At 38.8% G+C, this 23,494-nt stretch overlaps 1 protein-coding gene across 2 annotated transcripts in view; it reads left to right on the forward strand.

The window, feature by feature from the left end:
- The window catches only part of ACADSB (acyl-CoA dehydrogenase short/branched chain), a 51,161-nt gene extending 36,697 nt beyond the window's left edge, over positions 1-14,464 (forward strand). Inside the window, exons 4-11 of one of the 2 annotated variants that reach the window (XM_032281917.1) lie at positions 118-324; positions 824-994; positions 2,690-2,815; positions 4,035-4,127; positions 6,498-6,587; positions 10,289-10,426; positions 12,363-12,462; positions 13,005-14,464. In XM_032281917.1, coding sequence (XP_032137808.1) covers positions 118-324; positions 824-994; positions 2,690-2,815; positions 4,035-4,127; positions 6,498-6,587; positions 10,289-10,426; positions 12,363-12,462; positions 13,005-13,075 — 996 coding nt within the window. In that variant the 3' untranslated portion in view covers positions 13,076-14,464. The remainder of the gene's footprint in view (positions 1-117; positions 325-823; positions 995-2,689; positions 2,816-4,034; positions 4,128-6,497; positions 6,588-10,288; positions 10,427-12,362; positions 12,463-13,004) is intronic. The other variant, XM_032281918.1, reaches the window with a different exon arrangement.
- The last annotated feature ends 9,030 nt before the right edge of the window (positions 14,465-23,494 follow it).

A 23,494-nucleotide genomic window follows, 5' to 3' on the forward strand; every position in this document is an offset into this window, starting at 1 on the left:
AAAAAAAAAAAAAAAAGAATCAATATGGTTGCATTTTATTTTTTAACTTGTTCTTGCAAGAAATTTCCCTGTATAAAAATAGGTTTCTTACTCTGTGTTGCCTTGTTTTTTCTTTAGTTGATGGGTATTGACGTTGACCCGAAATATGGAGGTACAGGAGCTTCATTTTTTTCCACTGTGCTCGTGATAGAGGAGTTAGCCAAAGTGGATGCATCTGTGGCTGTCCTTTGTGAGATCCAGAACACACTAATTAACGCACTGATTATAAAATTTGGAACAGAAGAACAAAAGGCCACCTATTTGCCTCAGCTCACTACAGAAAAAGTGAGTTGAGATGAATTGTTGATCTAATGGATCTAATCATTAGTAATTTTACAATATTTTCAGGAAAAAAGTAGCTGCAATGTTGACTTTACTATCCAAGACTACAACACATTATCATTAATTCAAGCAACACTCAGTAAATTAATGCTACTGAAAAAGTACACTCTGCCTCTTATTTGCCACTTGGAAATTTGGAAAATAATCATCAGATAATAAAATTGTTTCTTTTTGTCCCAATTATATTTGCTAATACCTTTGCTGATGGTTTCATTTACATTGTGATATCTTTCTACAATAATAATTAAGATCAATTTTAATTAGTATGTGCTCATATTTTTGGAAAATAATATTTTCAAAACTATTACTATTTTCATAAACGTAGGCTTTTTTGAAAAGCAGCTAGAGATTTGATTTAGAAATGTCCATTTTGCCATAAGTATTTGTTATGCAGAGTATGAATACTGTTATTAATTTGGACGTTTTTTTCTCCCATATGTAGATAGGAAGTTTCTGCCTTTCGGAGGCTGGAGCAGGTAGTGACTCATTTGCTTTGAAGACCAGAGCTGATAAAAAGGGCAATTCTTATGTCCTCAATGGGTCAAAGTTGTGGATCAGCAGTGCTGAGTATGCAGGGCTCTTTCTGGTGATGGCGAATGTAGACCCTACCATTGTAAGTTTGAAAATGAAATTTCTTTCTTTTTCCCTACTTCTTTTCTTTTTCCTTATCTTTTCCTCCTTCTATTTCCTTTTCAGGACTTCATCTTAAATTCTCTACTCTTCTCAGTACTGAAAATGTCAGATATGAGGTGGCATTTTTTTCACTTTAAGTATTAATCTCCTAAAATAAATATTGTTGACACAATTATTAGAATTGGCCCACCAAATCATGGGTACATGGATTCAACCAACTCCAGATTGAAAATATTTGGTTGAAAAAAACAAATTCTACAAAGTTCCAAAAAGTAAAATTTGAATTTGCTTTGTGCCCAGTACCATGTTGAATCCACCTGAATAAAGTGATGTGCATGCATTATATTAGGTATCAAATAATCTAGAGATGACTGAGCATCTACAGGAGCATATGTATAGGTTATATGCAAATATTACATCATTTTATGTAAGGTACTTGAGCACTGTCAGATTTTGGTATCCATGGTTGGGGTTTGGGTCCTGGAACTACTCCCCCACAGAGATGGAGGTATAACTGTTTGTGGAGAACCAATTATTACTTATCTCCTAATGTATTATATAGAAAAATAATCTTTTTTTTTTTTTTTTGCTATGGAGTCTCGCTCTATCTCCCAGGCCGGAGTGCAGTGGTGCGATCTCACCTCACTGCAACCTCCACCTCCTGAGTTCAAGCAATTCTCCTGCCTCAACCTCCCAAGTAGCTGAGACTATAGGTGTGCACCACCATGCCCAGCTAATTTTTGCATTTTTGTAGAGACAGGGTTTCACCACGTTTGCCAGGCTGGCCTTGAACTCCAGATGTTAGGTGATCTGCCCACCTCAACCTCCCAAGGTGCTAGGATCATAGGCGTGAACCACTGCACTTGGCCCTAATCTTTAATTTTTTTGAATTTCCAATTTTCTGTTTAGTAATGAAGAATTTAAGTATCTATTTAGTACATTTATTTTTAAGAATATTTTATTCTTAGTTGGAAAATGGACATTTCATTTGGAAAATAGACATATAGCAAAATAATAAATATATATTTTTTTACCAGTAAATGCAGTATTTTCACTAATGTAACAATTGAATTAAATTGCTAAAACTTTTTTTTTTCCAAGATGGAGTTTCACTCTAGTTGCCCAGGAGTGCAGTGGCGTGATCTCAGCTCACTGCAAACTCCGCCTCCTGGGTTCAAGCGATTCTCCTGCCTCAGTCTCCCAAGTAGCCGGGATTACAGGTGCCTGCCACCACACCCAGCTAATTTTTGTATTTTTAGTAGAGACGGCAATTCACCATGTTGGCCAGGCTGGTCTTGAACCCCTGACCTCAGGTAATCCACCTGCCTTGACCTCCCAAAGTGCTGGGATTATAGGCATGAGCCACCACACCTGGCTTAAAACTTTATATAGTAAAATTAAATTAAGAACATGGCATTCTCGTGATCATGTCATTGTGTAATAATAATTTTAATATTTATAATGGTTTCTGAAAAAGTGAAAGAAATGGTAAGGTTCTATAGTTTGGATCTAGTGTCCTCCAATTACTCTCATTTCATAATGCCCATGTTGCAATTCTGAGTCTGTTAGTAGTTATTATTAAAGTCCATTTTTAGTTTTCTTTTTACTTGAACTCTTTAGAAACAAGGCGTTTTATAAATCCAAGTGGTAATAGCATTTTAAATCTTCTTTTTAGGGACATAAGGGAATTACCTGCTTCTTAGTAGATCGCGATACTCCAGGCCTTCATATAGGAAAACCCGAAAACAAATTGGGGCTCAGAGCTTCTTCCACCTGTCCATTAACATTCGAAAATGTCACGGTGGGTATCTTAGACCAATCAGTAAAAGACTGATGTGAAATAAGCCTTGCATGGAACTACAGGAGGTGTGCAAGACAGGTGTCATATATTAAGTGGCCATAAGCACACATGGGAGAGTATTTTGTAAAACCCTGAACATCTTTAGTCATGATCAAATAAATGTACTTCTCACAAAAACGGAAACCTTTCTGCCCAGAAGCTGTCCTGGGGAGCAAGTGTCAAGAATTTGTCCCATTTATGTTTTATAACTTAGGTACTTCTGACCATGTATACTTAATAAGTTTGAGACTTGTGAACCAAACAGGGTTGCAGAGGAGGAAGTCTGGTGTCAGTGCACCAAAGGCCACAAGATGGGGGTGTTGCTCAGTGAGCAGAAACAGCCAGGCTGTTAAATGTGACTGGCAGAAGATCACGGATGCTAGTGCTGGTGCTGTAGAACTCTCCGTAGGTGGGGCAGATGGTGGTCGGTTTTCCGTCGCGTGTCACAGACCTTGATCTTTTTTTGCACGACTATGGGGAGCAAGGGGGAGGATGCCTTTACAGATGTCGTTTGGGCCTCACTACCTCACGCCAGCTGTTCCCTCATCCCTACGTTCCCTTTCCTTTCTTCACTCTCCCTACTCTCTCCCCCAACTTCCAATATTATAAAACTAAGGATAGTTTTTTATTATTCCTAATTCTTAATTTTTTAAAACTATGAATAAGCGTTTTAGTTTGTTTCTTCTGTCTTCCTCTTTCTCTTTCTTGAGCATACACATGTGTACACACATATGCACACATATATACCCCACAGTTGATTTTTATGAGGATGAATGGTCTCAACAGCCAAAAGGCTTACTACACTTGTTTTTGCAAGTATTTGCATATTTTTGTAGTCCCTAATATGTTATCTCACGCTGTAGCCTACAGATAAGAATTGGAGGGAAAAGTATTAATTTATGTTATTGATGAATTCTATGAGATTCCCTTACTGTAGATTCACTCACCCATTCAATAACCTATACAGGGCTCTGGAGAATGCAATCATGAACAGCATGGACTTGAGTCCTTTTCCTCAGAGAGTTGAGGGAAAAAACAGAATGGAGAGAGACACATATGCCAGCAAGTACTGTGAGAGGGCTAGCACATGAATTGAGAGTCTATACACACTTAAAAATATATAATCAAAATGAATCATGTAAAATGAAATTGAGAAATAAGCGCACATTTGTATTTTCAGGTTCCAGAAACCAATGTCTTGGGACAAATTGGACATGGCTATCAGTATGCCGCAGGGGGTCTTAATGAAGGTAGGATAGGAATTGCTGCACAGGTAAGTCAAATTTAAACTCTTCCATGATGTGAATCAATTAAAATGTGAAAAGAAAAAAAATGCAATGAGCCCAGTGAATATTAGGAAGCTTGTGGACACAAGATGGCACCATTCCCTTAGATGAGGGACAGGATGGCTTCTGATTATTTCTTTCAAATTCCCTTTTGGTCAATTATGTAAGTGTACAGAGAATCAAACAATGGCTTGGTGGTAACAGTGTTTCTGCTTTGAGAACATTAAAGTAGTATCTCATATCTGAACCAATAACTTTAAAAATGTATTATAAATTAAATATGGCATTTTTTTAAAAATCAACTTTCTAAATCATGAAATTCATTCTGGAAGGGATTTTTTACGTTAAGAATAAATAATATTCATTCCACTTTGTAGTAAGGATCTCTTATCTATAGTTAATAAAAGATTTGTTGCTTAGTGTTTTGCCTGTGAAAACTGGACAATATTTTTTGTGGTACATGAAATGAAATAGCCACAATTAAGTAGGGATATAAAAGGAGAACTATTCAAATTTTTTAACCAAATTTGCCTTTTATAATGCATATTGCATTTTTCCATTACGTGATATCAGTTATTTTCCAGATTAACAAAATGAAAAAGGCCTTTGGCTTTACTATAGATGATATCATTTTTGTAGAGTATATTTTTAATCAGTGATTATACAAAACTCAAGAACTACAGCTTTTCAATTTTGAAGATGTTAAATATATATTAGCTATTGCAATAAATAATAGATGATTACTCTAAATTTTTTTCTGCTGGTTACATTGCTAACTATTCTTGGATCAAAACTTAGTCTGGTTTTCCTACAATGCTAGACATTATGTCACTAAAGAGTGTTGTTTTATCAGTTCTTTTAAAAGTTTTTCTGTGATTTAACTTAGTTAGATATGGCATTAAAAACTACAATACTAGATCTCATTTTTTTCAGACATATAGGTAATATAGATGTTCTGGCAATAAAATACACGGACTGGGCCTCAGTCTAATTATTCCAACTTATCTAATAACCTAATTAAAAGTTAAGGTCAGGTAGTTACTCTCTCAGTGGATGCTTTGAGAGGAACAGGCACGTGGCGTGTAACATAGTGAACTGAAGGCATCTGTCCTCAAAACCTTGTGGGCAGAGAGAATTCAGTTTTTCACTGTTTGTAATGGATACCTTCTGCTGAGGTAGAAAAGCCCATTTTGATGGACAACTGATCATTTCAGCCTTCATGTTGATATAGGGTATTATTCACGTACAAATTTTAGCTGTAAATATAGTGACATCATCTTATCTTACAGCCGAGAGTGCAGTGATGCCTCATTTGAATTTGGGGTTTGTGGTTTTCTTGTGCCTTTAATTTTTAACATATTATTCTGTTCTCGAAAGAGTTCAAAATAAAAGACTAAAAGAAAAAGTAAATAAATACTAATGAAATATTGATAAGTTTGCTGGGCATTTCCCCCAAAAGCTTTAGCTATGATTGTCTAAAACCAGAATTTGACATAATTAGATAGTGATTTAATGACTATCTAATGTTGAAATATAGAAACAATTTCTAAGCTTCAATCATAATAGATATGAAGGTTGGTTGGCAATGAGATGGTTCATCTAAAATTGTCACCATGTCCTGTGGAAATTGAAGGGTGTAAATTAGCATTTTTACTGGATGCTTTCTATCCATTGTTGTCAACCCCAGCTGTGTATTAAGTCACCTAAGGAGTTTTACAAAGTTGAGGTTTAGCTCACACTCCTCCACCCACTGTACTCACAAGATTTGGATTCAGTCATTAGGCCTAGGTATCAGTATTTTTTTTAATCAAGTTCACCAAATGATTCTATGGTGCAGCTAGGGTTAAGAAACACTGATCTCTTATGTTCTAATGCCCTTTCCACTGAAGCTCTTATTAATCCTACTCATATACAAAATAGACAGGAAAGTAGAAGGTTAAGAAGTGACCTTCCACATTTTACTTCTAGAACTGGAGGGAGTTCCTCTATAGTCTTCAAGGCCAGTTCTGAGCAAAACGTCTATGGCTCATTTTATACCTGGAGAATCAGAGCTTAAAGAAGATTCCTAAAAAGTAGTCTGGTTTTGTGAACACAGCCTTGCTGGGAGACTTACTTCTGCTAGAATGAAGTATACTCATATTCATATGAAGTCACTCCAAACTTTCTCCCAATTATTGGAAGTTCAGTTCTACAAATGCAGTAGGTGAAGATGTGTTATGAACACACACCTTACCACCTCAGGATCTCTAGTTCTTCCCCTACCCCGACCATTCAATTTATGTTTAGAAAAAATTTATAACTTGGATCATTAAACTTGTAACAAAATAAGAAATTCTGATTTTTTTTTTTTTTAACAGATGCTGGGACTGGCACAAGGATGTTTTGACTACACTATTCCATATATTAAAGAAAGGATACAATTTGGCAAAAGACTATTTGATTTTCAGGTATATAATTATTAGGGTCTTTCTGCTGCCCTGGACTCCAGCTTCCTGTTAATAAAGGGCTGTGTTGAAAGCCATGGAGGGACTCCCATCAGTGGGATTTTAATGGGAGAGGGGTAAAGGAGGAAGGAATTAGTCTCAGGGAGTGTACTTGTGAATACCTTGATCTTTTCCAAAGGCAGAGCAGTAGCCCTTGAGGCCCAGCTGTAGTGTGATTCAGGATATCTTGGTGAGCACTATGGAGCTCCTCACTGCTTCAGAAGCTCAGGGTAGGGGGTCTGGAGTCAGACTTCCTGGATTCAGATCTGGTTCTTTCACTTACTAGCTTTAGGCCTTAGGCAAGTGACCTCATTCTACCCTTAAGCTGCCTCATCTATAAAATAAAGATATAACTACTTACTTAACCTGTTTTAAATGAGGTATGTGTAAAGTGTTTCACACATTGCATGGGTATAACAGGTGCTCAGTAAATGGTAACACTTGCTACCATTAACTTCTGTTTGGACCAGAACCATGTGGTAATCCTCATAGGACTGCACTTTTGACACCTATGTCTCACGGAAGATACACTTTGCTGCATTAAATAGAAATGAGGTGCACTTGGCCAAGCACTTGGGTAATACTGGTTTGGTCCAGTGCCACAGCTTTTCAGAGCTTCCCAGGCAATCTGGAGATTGCTTGGTGGCAACATTATCCTTCTTGCCCTTGTTGAGGTCTTGCCAGTGTGAGGGCAGCCCGGAGTGGCAGCTTACCAAACCTTTTAGGCAAGCTGAAGGCAGGTCACATAAAATTCCAGAATAATTACTTTACATGATTGCAAAACCTCCCCTTAAGCAGCTCCAGGCTCCAAGTGCAATCCATCTCTGTTATGCTGCATTGTCTTCAGGTTTATAATAATGACTAGGCATCCTATGAGCACACTCAAGATTGCACGCGTATAGAGATACTAGGCTGTGGACATGCACAGTCAGTTCAAGAAAGAGAACTGAGTATGGCAGGCCTGGCCGGTGCCTGCTGTAGCTCACGCTGTCATCCTCACCTATGCCTAGGAACCTGAAACACATGGAGACTGAGTTCCCAAGGTTGTGCAGCTAATATGGTGCCAAAAGTAGAGGGTTTTTTGGTTTTGGCTTCTAGTCGAATTTTCATTATACTAGAGTAATTTCTCAGAGCCAGCTACCACAAAGATTGCAGTGAAAGAGACAGAATGTAAAGGTTGTTTTGAAGGGAGGCTTTTGATCTTCTTTATGTACAGGAAACTATGTTCTCGTGCGTATAGATAGATTGAAGGGGTCAGGTATACTAGCAGGCATAATCATAATGACATCTTTAGAGATGCCTATTATGGGTAGTTAAAAGAACACTTAGATTTTTTTTATTTTTATTTTTTAAATTTTGTGAGTACACAGGGAACCACAAAAATTTATGGGGTACATGAGATGTTCTGATAGGGACATGCTATGTGAAATAAGCATATCAAGAAGAAGAAATTTTGATCTTAAAAATCAACATTATTAGCTGTATAATGCTTTGATTAAAGTTAGCAGAGTTTTTTTCTAACTATATTATCTCGTGTTTGCTTTGCATGCATTTGTTCATATCTTTCTGACCTCGAGACCACATGGCCCTTGAGGGTAAAGACCAGCCGATTCATCCTTATTAGTTTCAATTGTTTATTTAGTATAGATTTATTTATTTATTTATTTATTTATTTATTTTGAGATGGAGTTTCGCTCTTGTTACCCAGGCTGGAGTGCAATGGCGCGATCTCGGCTCACCGCAACCTCCGCTTCCTGGGTTCAAGCAATTCTCCTGCCTCAGCCTCCCGAGTAGCTGGGACTACAGGCATGCACCACCATGCCCAGCTAATTTTTGTATTTTTGGTAGAGACGGGGTTTCACCATGTTGACCAGGACGATCTCGATCTCTTGACCTCGTGATCCACCCGCCTCGGCCTCCCAAAGTGCTGGGATTATAGGCGTGAGCCACCGCGCCTGGCCTAGTATAGATTTATTTAGCATGTTCTCTATGCCAGGCCTTGTGTTCACAATGTAGTTAGGGAACAAGTATTCAGCAGTGGTGAGTTCTTATAGAACAGTAGGCATGCCTCAGTCACTTTCCTGCCTCTCACAGTACTTAAGGTGGCAAATGGAACAGACAGCATGGATAGTGACTGTAAGTTTCATTGAACTGAGTGTATTTTGCAAAAATAATCAGAATTCTGAGTTCCACATAAAGAGTCAAATTTCTAAAACCGTGATACTGGTGTAGAAACAGACAAATTCACTGATGGAACAAAACAGAAAAGCCAGTAATAGACTTATGCATGTATGCAGATTTGATGGATGATAGAGATGGCATTACAGATCACTGAGTGGGAATATTCTTTCTATACGAAAAAATAATGAAACTGTATTCCTACCTCACATCATACACAGAAAATTGATGTCAGATGTAAAGACATAATGTTAAAAGCAAAACTTTAAAGATTTTAGGACAAAACAGCGAATATCTTTATAACCTCATGGTAGGAAATGTTCTTGTAAACAGACACAAAAAGGACTAGTCCTAAAGATAAGATTGGTAAGTTTTTTTCCTTGAAAGATGCCATAAAGTGAAAGATAAATCACAGAGGAGAAGATATTAACTCTGCACATAGTTTTATGGGTGTTCAACTTACTATTATGCTTCATAGCCTACAGAGATGGAGCATCGTCTTTTTTTTGTACATACAAAATTGTTGTGTGTATCACCTATTTCAGAAAGAGAAAGAGAAGAATCTGTAGGGTATTAACAAACAGTGCTGTTTTTGTCCAACTTGTCCCTCCCTTTTGTTTAGGAAAGGCCATTCCTGGGATTTGTGTGTGATTGCCTTAATCAAGGTTCACTGTCGTAATATTCATCACATATTATTATAATTATTTAATTTGTCTGTTCTCCCTGCTGGACTATATATTATAAATCATGAGAATAAGGAAATCTGGCTGTAATGTTCAGGTGCTGCCTCCGTCGCTCAGGGCAATCTCAGAGGTGCCCAATAACTATCTGGGTGGATGGATAGATTGGGCATGAGAAACATTTCAGTTTGTAATAAACATCTGTGCCTGTTATTTCCAGGAAATTATTTATAAATGTTAATGTTTGTATTCTGGCTCACTAAGTTAACTGTTGTTTCTTTCATTGACAAACATTTAGTATGGACCTAATCACCCTCTAAAATTTCAGGGTGGTAGTAATTGGTGCTTCAAATATTTTTCATTGCTTCGTAGCTAACATCTTTTAATGCCTGGAAGCCATATACAAAATGAAAATTTTCTTAATTCAAGCAAATAAAGAATATATTTGAAGTTTTGCTGTGGTAGGATTTCACTTAAGCCAAATTTTCGTCAAAAAAGAGTTGAAATCATTATTAAATATAACAGTCAAGTTTTTAAACCTAACTTTGTGATATTTACTGTTTAAATCTTGACAATCATGAAGAATGACGTGAACTTTGAAGTTTTTCTAGGAAAAGAGGATTTAACCATACTTACAGTGTCACATTTCATTTTAGATTACAAATTTTAAAGTATTTAAGAGACGTGAATGTGAATTTCCTTTAGGGTATGTTTGGAATCTGTCAGTGTTGTGTAGCTAGGCAGGACTTTGCGGTTGAGGTGCTTTTTTGAAATCATAATTCTCTAACTTGGGCCTTACTGTTACAGGGCCTCCAACACCAAGTGGCTCACATGGCCACCCAGCTGGAAGCTGCAAGATTACTAACATACAACGCTGCTAGGCTTGTAGAAGCTGGAAGGCCATTCATAAAAGAAGCATCAATGGCCAAATACTATGCATCAGAGGTAAAAAAAAAAAAAAAGAAAAGAAAAAGTAGTTCAGCCTCCCTTTTTTTCAGATATATAATTATTAACCTTTTCTCCTGGGAATGTTAAGTGTACTTTGGTTGTTTTTCAAGTTAAGATAGCATGGACTTTTATTTCTTATAATAGAAAAGCAAAACTGCTACAGAAAAACAGTTTATTTCTGTGGGGTCTCAATGTCTTGTGAGAACCATGGGTGTTGTGCCCATGGTTTCAAGTTCTCGCAAAGTGAATGCCGTGGAAGATGATAGGTTCATCATATGAACAAATCAGATTTAAAACCCCAAGAAAAGATTGTCTATGTCTCTAAAACTTTCTGCTCAGACGTCAGCTTTCTATAGCTAACACATTAGACTGTGGCTAGAGAATTTAGCCAAATCATTGGGCAGCTGTTTCCCAGCCTCAGTGGAATCATATTCATTCCACGGCTTTAAATTCTCATTTAACCTCCCCAGCCTGTAAATTTAAATCTCCTGCCTCAACGTCTTTCTGAATTCCAGACTAACAAGTCCAACTTTTCTGCTTTACCATCAAAACCTGAGTGTCATCTTGACACCCTGCTTTCCCTCATCCCCCACACTGAATCCGGCATCATTTCCTGTGAATTCTACCCCCAAAAGATTTCCTCAATGGTGTATTTGTCTTCCTCCCCATTGCCAGCTCTGTGCTGCGGTCACCTCGCTGCTCTTCTGGTCCCTGGTACTTCCTCCCATTCAGCCTCTCTCCTTTTTCAAAGTGTCACCTTCCAGCTTTAAACCCTTCGGTGGCTTCTCACAACAAATGGAACTCTATCCATATTAGATTCCAATTGCTGCTGTAACAAATTACCATAAAGTCAGTGACCTAAAACAATGCAATTCCATTTTCTCTCACTTCTGGAGGGCAGAAATCTGAATTGGGTCTCACTGGAATACAGCAAAGGCGTCGGAGGGACTGCCTTTCTGCGGTTCTGGGGGACAGTTGTTTCCAGCTTCTAGGGGCTGCTCACATTCCTTGACTCTTAGCCCCTTCCTCTATCTTCAAAGCCATCAATATGGCACATTCAGATCTCTCTCAGACTCTGCTTCCTGTCTCCGTGGTCCCATCACCTTCCATGACTAACTCTCTTGCCTCCTCCTTTTCCTTACAAGGACTCCTGTGATTATATTATAGCCACCCAGATAATCCAGGGTAATCTCCCCCTCTCACGTCCATACCCACATCTGCAGAGTCCCTATTGCCATGGAAGGCAGCATATTCACAGCTCTGAGGGCTAGGATGTGGACATCCTTGAGGGGCCATTCTACAGGATCTCTTGCCCCTCCATTCTCTTTTCACACCTTACCCCTATCCCAGCCCACTGGCTGTCTCAAGGGCTGGAAGTTGAAGAGTTCATTCTCCCCTTAGAGCCTTTCCACATGTTGGTCCTCTGCTTGAAATATCCCCTAGCTCGTCCTTTAGGTCTCAGCTACACCATAATTTCCTCCACGATTCTGCCATTGTCACCACCTCAGCTTCCTAGCAAGCTCTTTTGCCCCAGGCAGTTCATCAGTTCCTGTGCTGGTTGGTTCCACTGGGCCCCACAGGGCAATGACTGTCCGCCCCCACCATTGTATCGTATACTCAGTGGCCGGCAGAGTTTTCGATACAAAGGAGGCTCTCAATAAACATTTCCTGAATAAATGATATCTCTCAGCAAGCAGATTCATGTGAACCATGATCTAATTTCTTAAGAAAATGGGGATTTTGTGAATTAATAGAATGTTTTACAGAAATGGTATGAGAATGGGACGGAAGAGACAATGCTAGTTTATAAAATAACTTCAGTCCTTCCAACGCCACTAACAGTGAATCCATGTTGCTGAAAATGTTCCCCAGAAGTATTTATCATGTATACTTTAAGTGGTTTCAGTGTGTGATTTGTGCTTGCTTTTGGTAGATTGCAGGACAAGTAACGAGTAAATGTATCGAGTGGATGGGGGGAGTCGGCTACTCCAAAGATTACCCTGTGGAAAAATACTTCCGAGATGCAAAGATCGGTAAGTAGATTTTTTTTTTATATTTTATTTTGTTTTATTTGCCTCTGTAGGTGTTTTGGCTATTTTATTTGCCAATTTGATACTGCTAGTGCCTAGGCAAAAGCAATTTTAATTTATTCAGTATATGTGTATTGGGTCTCTTTATGTGACTGGGCTTTTTTCCTTATCTCATCCTTCAAAAAAAAATTGATTGATTACATTTTTAAAAAATATCAAATTGCCTTTTTAAATGCCTCAACAGGCTTTTTAGTAAACTGCCACAAATAACAGTTTGAGCTTATGCATCACTTGTTGAAGAGTCAAAATCTTCAATTTTTGATTAAACTTTAGTCAATTTAATACTGATCCTGGACATCTAGAAACCAAATGGAAAATGATTATCTCTTAGTCAAAATCACTCTGTGAAGTAGTACCATATTCAGGGGACATCAAGTGTTGTAACTAGTAACTATAGCAAGCACAGAGGTGATGTTTATAGAGCTATTTCTTGTGTTAACCACAGGCCAGCTCCTCATTGTTCCTTCTGCTTCCTTTTGCTTAAGGTACGATATATGAAGGAGCTTCCAACATCCAGTTGAACACCATTGCAAAGCACATCAATGCAGAATACTGATGTCCATGAGAGTGGGATCCCTCCCCGGTGTCACTACTGTAAAATTTCAGACTGTTGTTCCTTGTTAGGAGTATCTGCCTTGTATGGGAATAAACTTCCACAGTGTTGATGGATTTTATTGAAGCCCTTAGTCAGGGTTCTGGGGGTTGACCTTTTTGTTTTTTTCTTTTCAGGCTGCTTAACTTAGGCATGGAGATCCGCTTTTAAACTTGGGAAATACACACCTATATTTTTTCCAAAACTGTTTTTAAAGTTCTATACACATGTATTTTTCTTAATTTGAGACAGAGTCTCACTCTGTCACCCAGGTTAGAGCACAGTAGTGCCATCTCAGCTCACTGCAGCCTCGACTTCCTGGGTTTCAGTGATCCTTATGCTTCATCCTCTCAAGTAGCTGGAACAAGGGTGTACATCAGCATGCCTGGCTAATTTTTGTGTTTTTAGTAGAGATGGAGTTTCACCATATTGCCTAGTCTGGTCTAGAACTCCTGGCTTCAAGGGATCACCCACCTTGGCCTCCCAAAGTTCTAGGATTACAGGCATGAGCCACTGCGCCTGGCCTGATATTTATATTATCATTCTAGTTTCAGAGTATACAGAAATTTCATTCTACCATTTGGAAAAATAAAGGGATCTGAAGTACAACATTACTTAAGAGAAATAGTTACTTTATATTCCTATTAAATCTTAATCTTGTGGCATCAGAGAAATATTTGTTATATAGTAGGAAATGTTTATCCAGCACTTTATAGATTTAACTCTAAGTTGCAAGTGAGGTCAAAACTGATAAAAATTTATTTTGAAAAATCTAAAAATTCTGATTTTAAATATGAGAATCAATAGAAAATAAGGTTATAATTTTTTAGGTCATATAATTGAAGAAAATATTGTTTTAACAATATAAAGCAATATGACTTATTACTATAATTAACCTATGTAAAAGATACATTTCATGATGGTTTCAGTAGGTCATTTTAAAAACTAATCTCTGCATTAGCTTTCAAGTATATGGTTTAAGTAATTGGTTTAATAATCAGAAAATATTCAATACCTTGTTGCAATATTTATTCTGTGCACTATTTTTCAGTTGACCATGTCTGTATTTTAATTGAATACTGTTTCTTCAGACATGGTTATTGGACTTTATCCTGAATAATAATTCAGAAATTGGGCTTTGGTTCAGTGATTCTCAAGAGAAAGATCTCTTGCCCATTAAGAAGTGTATGAAAATTTCATAAGGAATGAGGAAGAGAAGGGGGCTGTAGAGTTTGAAAAAGCATATTCAATATTAAAATAATTTTATACTTGGGAAGGCAAAATTAATCTATCGTTTTGTAATATAGGTAATAAACAGGCAAAATGCAATAAAATATACAGCTGGTTGTATTAGTCTGTTTTCACACTGCTGATAAAGTCATACCCAAGACTGGGAAGAAAAAGAGGTTTAATTGGACTTACAGTTCCACATGGCTGGGGAGGTCTCTGAATCATGGCAGAGGTGAAAGGCACTTCTTACATGGTGGTGGCAAGAGAAAATGAAGAATAGGCAAAAGTGGAAACCACTGATAAACCCATCAGATCTCGTGAGACTTACTATCATGAGAATAGCATGGGAAAGACCTGCCCTATGATTCAATGTCCTCCACCTGGGTCCCTCCCACAACACTTGGGAATTCCGGGAGATACAATTCAAGTTGCGATTTCCATGGGAACACAACCAAATCATATAACTGGTGATACCACTGCTTCAGTATTAGGGATTCTCAGCCAGAAGAGACCCCTCTGTGGTACAGCTCCTGAGTCCCCTCAGGAGGAAGGTGGACAACAGAGAAATGAGAGTTTTGATATTTCTGAAAGAGGAACACCAGTTAGAGATGAAAAATGTTCCAAGGCTCATGTAGTTGCTTTAAGCAGTCATTACTGTTAAATGAGAAACATTTTAGTACTTTAATGAAAGGACAATGTTTATTTTTTTAAAAACTGACATTTCCAGAGTAATTTTGCTTTGCACATTCATGTTTTTTGAATTGGACTAATTTCTATAATGCAAATCAGAGTTAAATATTCAAAATTGTGTAACTGCAATTGACATTAAAATACTAGGAAGAAACACAGACCTTGAATCCAGAGAGATAAAGTCTACTTGCTTTCAAATGGAGAGATGATGAAAACCCACTCATTCAGTCTTTCCGAATAAAAACACAGTAATCTGATAAGAGTAGGAGATGGATTAAATGCCCTACAGGGACCTCAGGCATCTTTAATTTTTGTGATTATGCGAAAGAGGTGGACTTTACAGGTAATGGAGCAGAAGCCAACATTAGTAAAAAGAATCCTAACTTCTTTCCATAGAATTAGAAACGTGAAAATACAATAAACCTCTTGTTCAAATTAGCAGCATCAGAGAGCGTCCCATTTGCATCTGGACATTGAATTTATATTTATTGATCGAGTTCTAATTTGTATATATATTTTGTGCATATTCACAAATAACAGTTAAAATTAATTATATTATGTATTATAGTTAATATATGTACCTACCTTCTTCCGTTAGTGAATCAGTGAATGGTAAAACATGTTATTTTGTCATTTTTCCAAAGAGGATGTTGTGGGTTTTCCCTGTAGTTCTTCCATTATAGCTTTTCTTTTGATAACCATGACTTCAGGAGCTTAAAAAACTATCTATCTTGCGTTTGTGCCTGGTGGAGAACCAGCCATTAACCTCCTGCAGGCTGCCATCATTGTTAATTTGACAATTGGCCTGTCGTGGGGCTCAGAAAGTAAAGAACTGTTTGAGCAGAAGTGTGTGGGCTGTACTGGATTCCACCCAACTGCCAAGTTAGTATTGTTAGAGATTTCATTTTACAACACAAAAATGAACCCGTCAAAGATTTTAAAATCATGGAAAGTTAAACCTAGAAAGACCTTAGAGAACCAGCCAGCCAACTCTCTCATTTTAAAAACGAAGGATTCATAGCACAGATTACTTGCCCAAGATTATCGAGGAACAAAGATAAGAATCCAAATATACTTGGGGACAAGAATTAGTCCCCAAATTCAGTATTCTTCCTAGTATTAAACATTGCCCCTTTCAGCCGGGCGCGGTGGCTCAAGCCTGTAATCCCAGCACTTTGGGAGGCGGAGGCGGGTGGATCATGAGGTCAAGAGATCGAGACCATCCTGGTCAACATGGTGAAACCCCGTCTCTACTAAAAATACAAAAAATTAGCTGGGCATGGTGGCGCGTGCCTGTAATCCCAGCTACTCAGGAGGCTGAGGCAGGAGAATTGCCTGAACCCAGGAGGCGGAGGTTGCGGTGAGCCGAGATCGCACCATTGCACTCCAGCCTGGGCAACAAGAGCGAAACTCCGTCTCAAAGAAAAAAAAAAAAAAAAAAAAAAAAAACATTGCCCCTTTCAACAAATTTTGGATTTCATAATATATTTCAGTACTCTTGTTGATTTATTTTAGGTTAAACTGTTAAAGAATGAACATTTCAGAAGTGTTGATATTGATCAGTGTTTTTGCTTACATACAGCTAGTGCTCGACTTACGACCACGATTGGGACCGGCAGACAGGTCGTAACACGATTTGGTCGTGAGTCGAGTAGGCTATATGTACAGTTGAAATGGTGCATGCGGAGATGGTAGTGCTGCCAGAAGCTGGTCCGCACTGTCGTATGCCCAGCTGGGCAACGTTTGTGCTGCCAGACGCGGAGCAGTCGTGGCTAGCAATTGTGGTCGTAAAGTCAAATGGTCATAAGTTGCATAGGTCATAAGTCGATCAATACCTGTATATGAATCACTTGCCAAAGATACTGGCATTTAGCAAGCTCTCCTCAGCTGTAACCAGTATGTCGAATATGAAGATTATTGTGTGGGATCCTTTGGTTTCATTGTTATGTTGTATTTTATAAATGTACTAATTATATCCTTGTTTATGTATTTTTGCTGATCTTTCATAAAGCAAAAGTTTTGTTTTAATGGAATATATTGGATTGTATTCAATGTTGCAAAATCAATATTCTATAGCGAATGAAAAAAATAAAGGATTAAATTAACTGGAGATTTTTGGTACTCTTATAAAGCAAAATTGTTTGTTATACAGACAGATGAAATAAGAAAATAATGTAATCTTTCTGTAAGATAGATACACCTTTGTTTACCAAACCAGTAACTTGCCTCTCATATAAGCCAATTTTATTTGTTTTCAGAGAAGAGATCTTATAATGTATACCAAGTTTAAATTCATGATGCTAAAGAAAATTTTGCCAGAGGACTCTTTTTTTTTTTTTTTTCTTAATGGCAAAATAAGCAGCTCTTCAGTAGAGAGTTCACCTCTTTTGAGCACATCCTTGCTATACAGATATTATCTGGCAGATATGTATGCCTGTGCTTTGTAGTATTTCTTTTAGAAAATGTATATTATTACACTTTTTGCTCAGTGGTACACTGTAGCCTAAGGCCATAGGAAATTTCAACTTATCTTCTCCTATTATTTTCTACATCACTTTAGAAATCTAGGTATTAGTGCCTTTTCTTTTTCTTTGTCATTTAGCAACATGTAGTGAGTGGTCGCTCTGTCCAAAGTGCTGTGGACTCTGAGCCACCATGCAAAGATGAATAAGAACAGCTCCTTGTTTAAACATGCGCCCATCCAGGTTGCCTTTTCTATTCAATCTATCACAGAAAGATTGAGTAGAAAGTTACCAAAGTCACCCCCATGTGGAAGTATTTCTTTACATCCATTAGAATGATAACCATAAGCGCTGACGTCTCTTGAGCTCCTACCATGTGCTAGCCATGATTCTAGACTCTTGACACATATTAACTCACAACAGCCCTATGAGGGAGGTGCTCTTGTTATCTCATTTTACAGACAAGGAGACGGAGGCATAGAGGGGGTAGATAAGATGCTTATTGGTAGATGGCAGAAATGGAACTCAAACTCCGGCAGTCTTGCTAATGAAAGCCCTCCTAGGTTTATTCTTTTGGGTCTCTAAGTCTTGCTTCTCTTCAGGAGCCTTCCAGTAAAATGTCACCACCAACTAGCCCTTTATTTGTTAATAATTGTTCACAAATAAGTTTCAGATACTTTGAGGCAGAGGCACTAGCTGAGCACGGGACCTGTGAGACAAATGGGTGTGGTGGAAGCATATGTGTTTTGGGGGAAGGCCTGGGAGAGTAGGTAGAGCAATGGGAAGTTGCAGTTAGAAGGATGAGAAAAGCACCGAAAAGAAAACTAAGCAAATGCCAAAAAAATCTCACTCTAGAGTTTTGCCTGGGACTTACTATGTGCCATGTTTGATTCTTGAACTAAAAACATAATAATAATTTCTTGAGCCCAGGAAGTTTGAAACCAGCCTGGGCAACATGGTGAAACCCCTTCTCTACAAAAAAACACAAAAAGTAGCCAGGCATGGTAGCACATACCTGTAGCCCCAGCTACTCGGAGGCTGAGGTGAGAGGATCTGACAGAGTGAGACCCTGTCTCAAGAAAAAAAGAAAAGTAAAGACTCAAAGTTACCCTAGGGTGGGGAGAATGACACAAAAAAGCATGACAGAAACCTGAGTGGTGGCTACAGTGTTTGACATGCAATTATTTGTACACATAGCTCACAGATTGGAAGATAGGCAAACATGGGTCAAACTCAGATATTCAGATGGTGCAAATGAAAAATTTAAATCCCAGCTACGTGAAGTTAGAAACACCTAAACCAAAACAACATAGCAAAGTTGAAATAAAGAGATGGAAAGAGACCATACAAATGCTACAAAAAGGAAAGCAGGAATAGCAATGTTGGTATCTAATAAAACGGAGTTAAAGGCAAAAATAATTTTAAAGGATATCTCATAAAAAGGAAGAGCTCACCAAAAAAGTCCAGTAATCACGAACTTTATGTCCCTAACAACATAACTGGGAACTACATGGAGCAAAGCAAATAGAAATACAATGAAAAAAATTGACAAAGCCATAACCGTAGTTGCTGACTTAGAAATCACCAAGTCAAGTAGAAGGTAAGAACAGATGTAGAGGATTTGGTGGCATAATTAACAGGTTTGATGTATATAGAGAGAACTTTTTTGTTTCTTTTCAAATGCAAATGAATGATCATTAGAATTTTGTCTCAAAGGAAATTTCTGCAAATTCCAAAAAGATAAATTTTACAAGCGGCACTCACTGTACACAATGATAAGTAAATATATAAACCAAAAAAGGTAGAATATAAAAAAGCTAACGACACTGGGTGAGGTGGCTCATGCCTGTAATCCCAGCACTCGGCCTTCTTTGGGAGACTGAGGCAGGCGGATCGCCTGAGGTTAGGAGTTCGAGACCAGCCTGGCCAACATGGTGAAACCCCGTCTCTACTAAAAATACAAAAATTAGCTGGTGTGGTGGAGTGTGCCTGTAATCCCACCAGTTATTCTGGAGGCTGAGGCAGGAGAACCCGGTGGCAGAGGTTGCAGTGAGCGGAGATCACGTCACTGCATTCCAGCCTGGGCGACCAAGTGAAGCTCCATCTCTTAAAAAAAAAAAACAGTAGACTTTAAATAACCTGGATTAATTACTAAATAAAAATATAAATTACAAACTGTTGGCCAAGCATGGTGGCTCACGCCTGGAACCCAAGCACTTTGAGAGGTCAAGACAGGTGAATCATTTGAGGTCAGGAGTTCAAGACCAGCCTGGCCAACATGGGGAAACCCCATCTCCACTGAAAATAAGAAAATTAGACAGGCATGGTGGCTCAAGTATGTAATCCCAGCTACTCGAAAGGCTGAGGTGGGAGGATTGCTTGCACTTGGAAGGCAGAGATTGCAGTGAGCTGAGGTCTGCATGCCAGCATGAGTGAAAGCGAGAATCCATTTCAAAAAAAAAAACCAAAAACACAAAAACCCACAAATGTTTACAATGATAAGACAAGCCCAGCTACCTTGAATTTTCAGTGCTGCTGGGAGGGAGTAGAGGAAGGCATGTCAGGGACATCCAGGGCAGCATGGTTTGTAGTAGTGAGAAGCTAGAAATGGCTGAGTGGGAGAATAAATAGGTAAATCATGGAAAATGCACACAAAAGCTATTTAAACAAATAAGGAAGATTTATGTATACAGATGAAATCATCAGCAAGTCATTGTTTAAAGAGATAATAAGCCACATAGTATTTGTACAGAACAGTACAAAGCTACATATATTTCTGTAAATACAAGCATGTATATAAAGTCTTGGAAATTTGCTGGGCACAGTGGCGCACACCTGTAGTCCTAGCTACTCCAGAGGCTAAGGCAGGAGAATCACTTGAGCCAAGGAGTTCAAAGCTATAGTGAGCTATGATCATGCCACTGCACTCCAGCCTGGGCAGCAGAGTGAGAAGTCCTCTCTTAAAATTAAAAAAAAAGAAAAGAAAAAAGTGGAAAGTATACTGCCACACCAATGACCAAATTTAACTTTGGGGGCCTGTGCTGGCACTGGAGGTGATTGGCATCATCTATACTATTTGAATTTTTATATTAGGAACATATTCTTATATTACTTGTGTAATTGGAAATATAAAATTAAAACAATCAATCGGGCTACTGACATCTTTACTTTTGTGCCTCATTCTCCCTTAACTGATTTTTCTTCTTGTCTCAAATAGCCACAGTGAAATAGACAGCTCTATTCAGCCTCAAGGGAGACCAGACTCTGACACAGAAAGCAGAGAAAAGAGATCTGAAATCTATGAAGGTTTGACCTCCTTAGGTAAATAGCACTGTCCAGGTTTAAACGCTTGTCCTAAGCAAAGCAATGTATGGCTTGCTTTGCCAAGCAGAACTTCACAGAGAGAGCTTTTTGCTCTCAGGTACAAACTGGGCCATTTGCACTAGCCTTGGGATTAGGATCTTGTCTTTAGCTGTGATTTGATTTTCTATGATTTCACCCAAGGTATTCAAATGTAACATTTCCTTGAACATGAAGCATTTGTATTAAGGAAAAAGGAAAAATTCAAAACTTCTACTCAAGTCAAAGGACACAGGTCCTTCGTTTAAATTGGATGGACAAAGTATGGCCCATGGGCCAAATCCAAGCCACTGCCTATTTTTGTTAACGGCCTACAAGCTAAGAATGTGTTTTTATGTTTTAAATGTTATATAGTTATGTACAGTATTCTCAATTTTGCCACTTGCCCACAAAACCTAAAATGTTTACTCTCTAACACTTTTAGGAAAAAAGTTTGCCAACCCTTGATTAAATGATTGCTTCTAAATCAAATTTTGACTGAAAAGGTTGGTCAGTCTGTCTTGACATCATACCAAAAGAAGAGAAAGAGAGAAGTCTTCCCCTGGAAACTTGAGGCATTATTCTTTCTAGATTTCCTTTGCGGACTTTCTAGCCTTATGGGCTCCCTCCCACAACCTAAAAACATGATTGTCTTCCTTTACCCACAATTTCAGTTACCTGCATCAACTGTGATCCAAAAACATTAAACAAAGCACTGCAGAAATAAATGACATAAAAGTTTTAAATTGCACATTGTTCCTAGTAGCGTGATGAAATCTTGCACAATTCTGTGCTGTCCTGACAAGGACGTGAATCATCTCTTTGTCCAGCATATCCACGCTGTCTGCCCTACCTGCCTCTTAGTCATCAGCAGGATCTGCTCCTGACATCCCGCCATCTTCATTGTCACGCTTGGTGATCTGGGATCACACAAAGCAGAGGCTCCACCTTCTGAGACATTGTCGGAAGGTCGATAGCCAAATGCTGCACCACGGTGCCTACGCCATTCATGCAACTTCATCCTATCCCGTAGGCCTTTTACCATCTCACACCACACAAGGGTGAGTACGGCAATGAGACAGTGAGAAAGAGATCACATTCATATAACTTTTCTTACAGCATATTGTTATGATTGCTCAATTTTTTTTTTTTTTTGAGACAGAGTCTCACTCCGTTGCCAGGCACGAGGCTGGAGTGTGGTGGCGTGATCTTGGCTCACTGCAACCTCCGCCTCCCGGGTTCAAGCAATTCTCCTGCCTCAGCCTCCCAAGCTGGGACTACAGGTGCCCACCACCACGCCCAGCTAATTTTTGTATTTTCAGTAGAGACGGGGTTTCACTATGTTGGCCAGGATGGTCTTGATCTCTTGACCTCGTGATCCACCTGCCTCGGCCTCCTAAAGTGCTGGGATTACAGGCCTGACCACCGAGCCCGGCCTCCATTTTATTATTATTGTTAATCTCCTTCTGTGTCTAATTTATAAATTAAACTTTATCATATGTACAGGAAAAAATACAGTATATATAAGATTCAGTTCTAACTGCAGTGTCAGGCATCCATTGGAGATCTTGGAACATATCACCAATGGACAAAGCGGGGACGACTGTATGATCATGTCTCCCCATACTTAATAAATCAATTCCCTGTGAGCCACTGCTCCGCAGTGCTGAAAAGATGGATAGTGGCCCCTTTCTCTACAGCAGCTCCTCATCCTCATTGCTCCTTAATCCCTTTTTACCTGGTGTTCATTTTGTCAGTGAGTTTGAACAATGTTCTCCAAAGCCATCCTTTTACCTTTAATTGGTGGCCTATTATATTTGTCCCAATTTATATAGTTTCAGACAGCCCTTGTCTTCCTAAAGGCTCTTTGCTCCTTTGACAAGGCACCTCCTCTTTTTGACTGACTCATCCTTGGCTTCTTTGAGCTTAAATGAAAATTTTTATCAAGATTCTGCCATTGTGCCTCTTCATTCTCTATACAATTGGTTCTCAAACTTCACTGTGCTTTTAGAATAACTTCAAGAGACTTCAACGTGCAAACTGTGGAATACTGTTCCCAGAGTGTCCCCGTCATTGGATATAGTGTTTATTTTTAGATCTGTCCAGCAGGCTTTGGAAATTTATGTCTGAGATGCAGGTGAACAATGAGAGTAGGACACAGAGATCAGGAAGTCTTACGTAAGTCTAGTGGTAAAAAGCCAGATGAAGTACTCAGGAAGGACTGGCCATCTCCTGCGCTTTCAGCCTACAGATCACTTAGGATGCCTGTAAAAAGGCATATTTCCTGATCTACAAGTCTGATCTTTAGGGCCGGGTCCTGGAAATCTGCATATTTAGTAATCTGCCAAGGGATTTTCATCGCACACTAAGACTTGAGTAGCGTGCTCAAAATGATTCCATCACAAGTCCACATTCCTTTCCAGTTGCTCCCCAGAGACCCACCTGCTTAGAAAGCAAAGAAGCAGAAAGGTAGCAGGCGGGCCGCTTCCCTCCATCCTCCTGAGGTCAGAGGTCCTTAGGGATTCCCATTCACTCTCCCAGTGTGAGGCTGAGAAGCCACGCGCCCGCTGTTCTCTGAGTTCGGTGGAACCGAAAGCAATTTAGGGCAAGGTGTTCACAATTCTCCGCTGCAAAATAGGAGCCTCCCTGGGGCTTGCTTTAA

Source organism: Sapajus apella, unplaced genomic scaffold (assembly GCF_009761245.1).
Source record: "Sapajus apella isolate SASKATOON/1434 unplaced genomic scaffold, GSC_monkey_1.0 scaffold13, whole genome shotgun sequence".
NCBI lineage: Eukaryota > Metazoa > Chordata > Mammalia > Primates > Cebidae > Sapajus > Sapajus apella.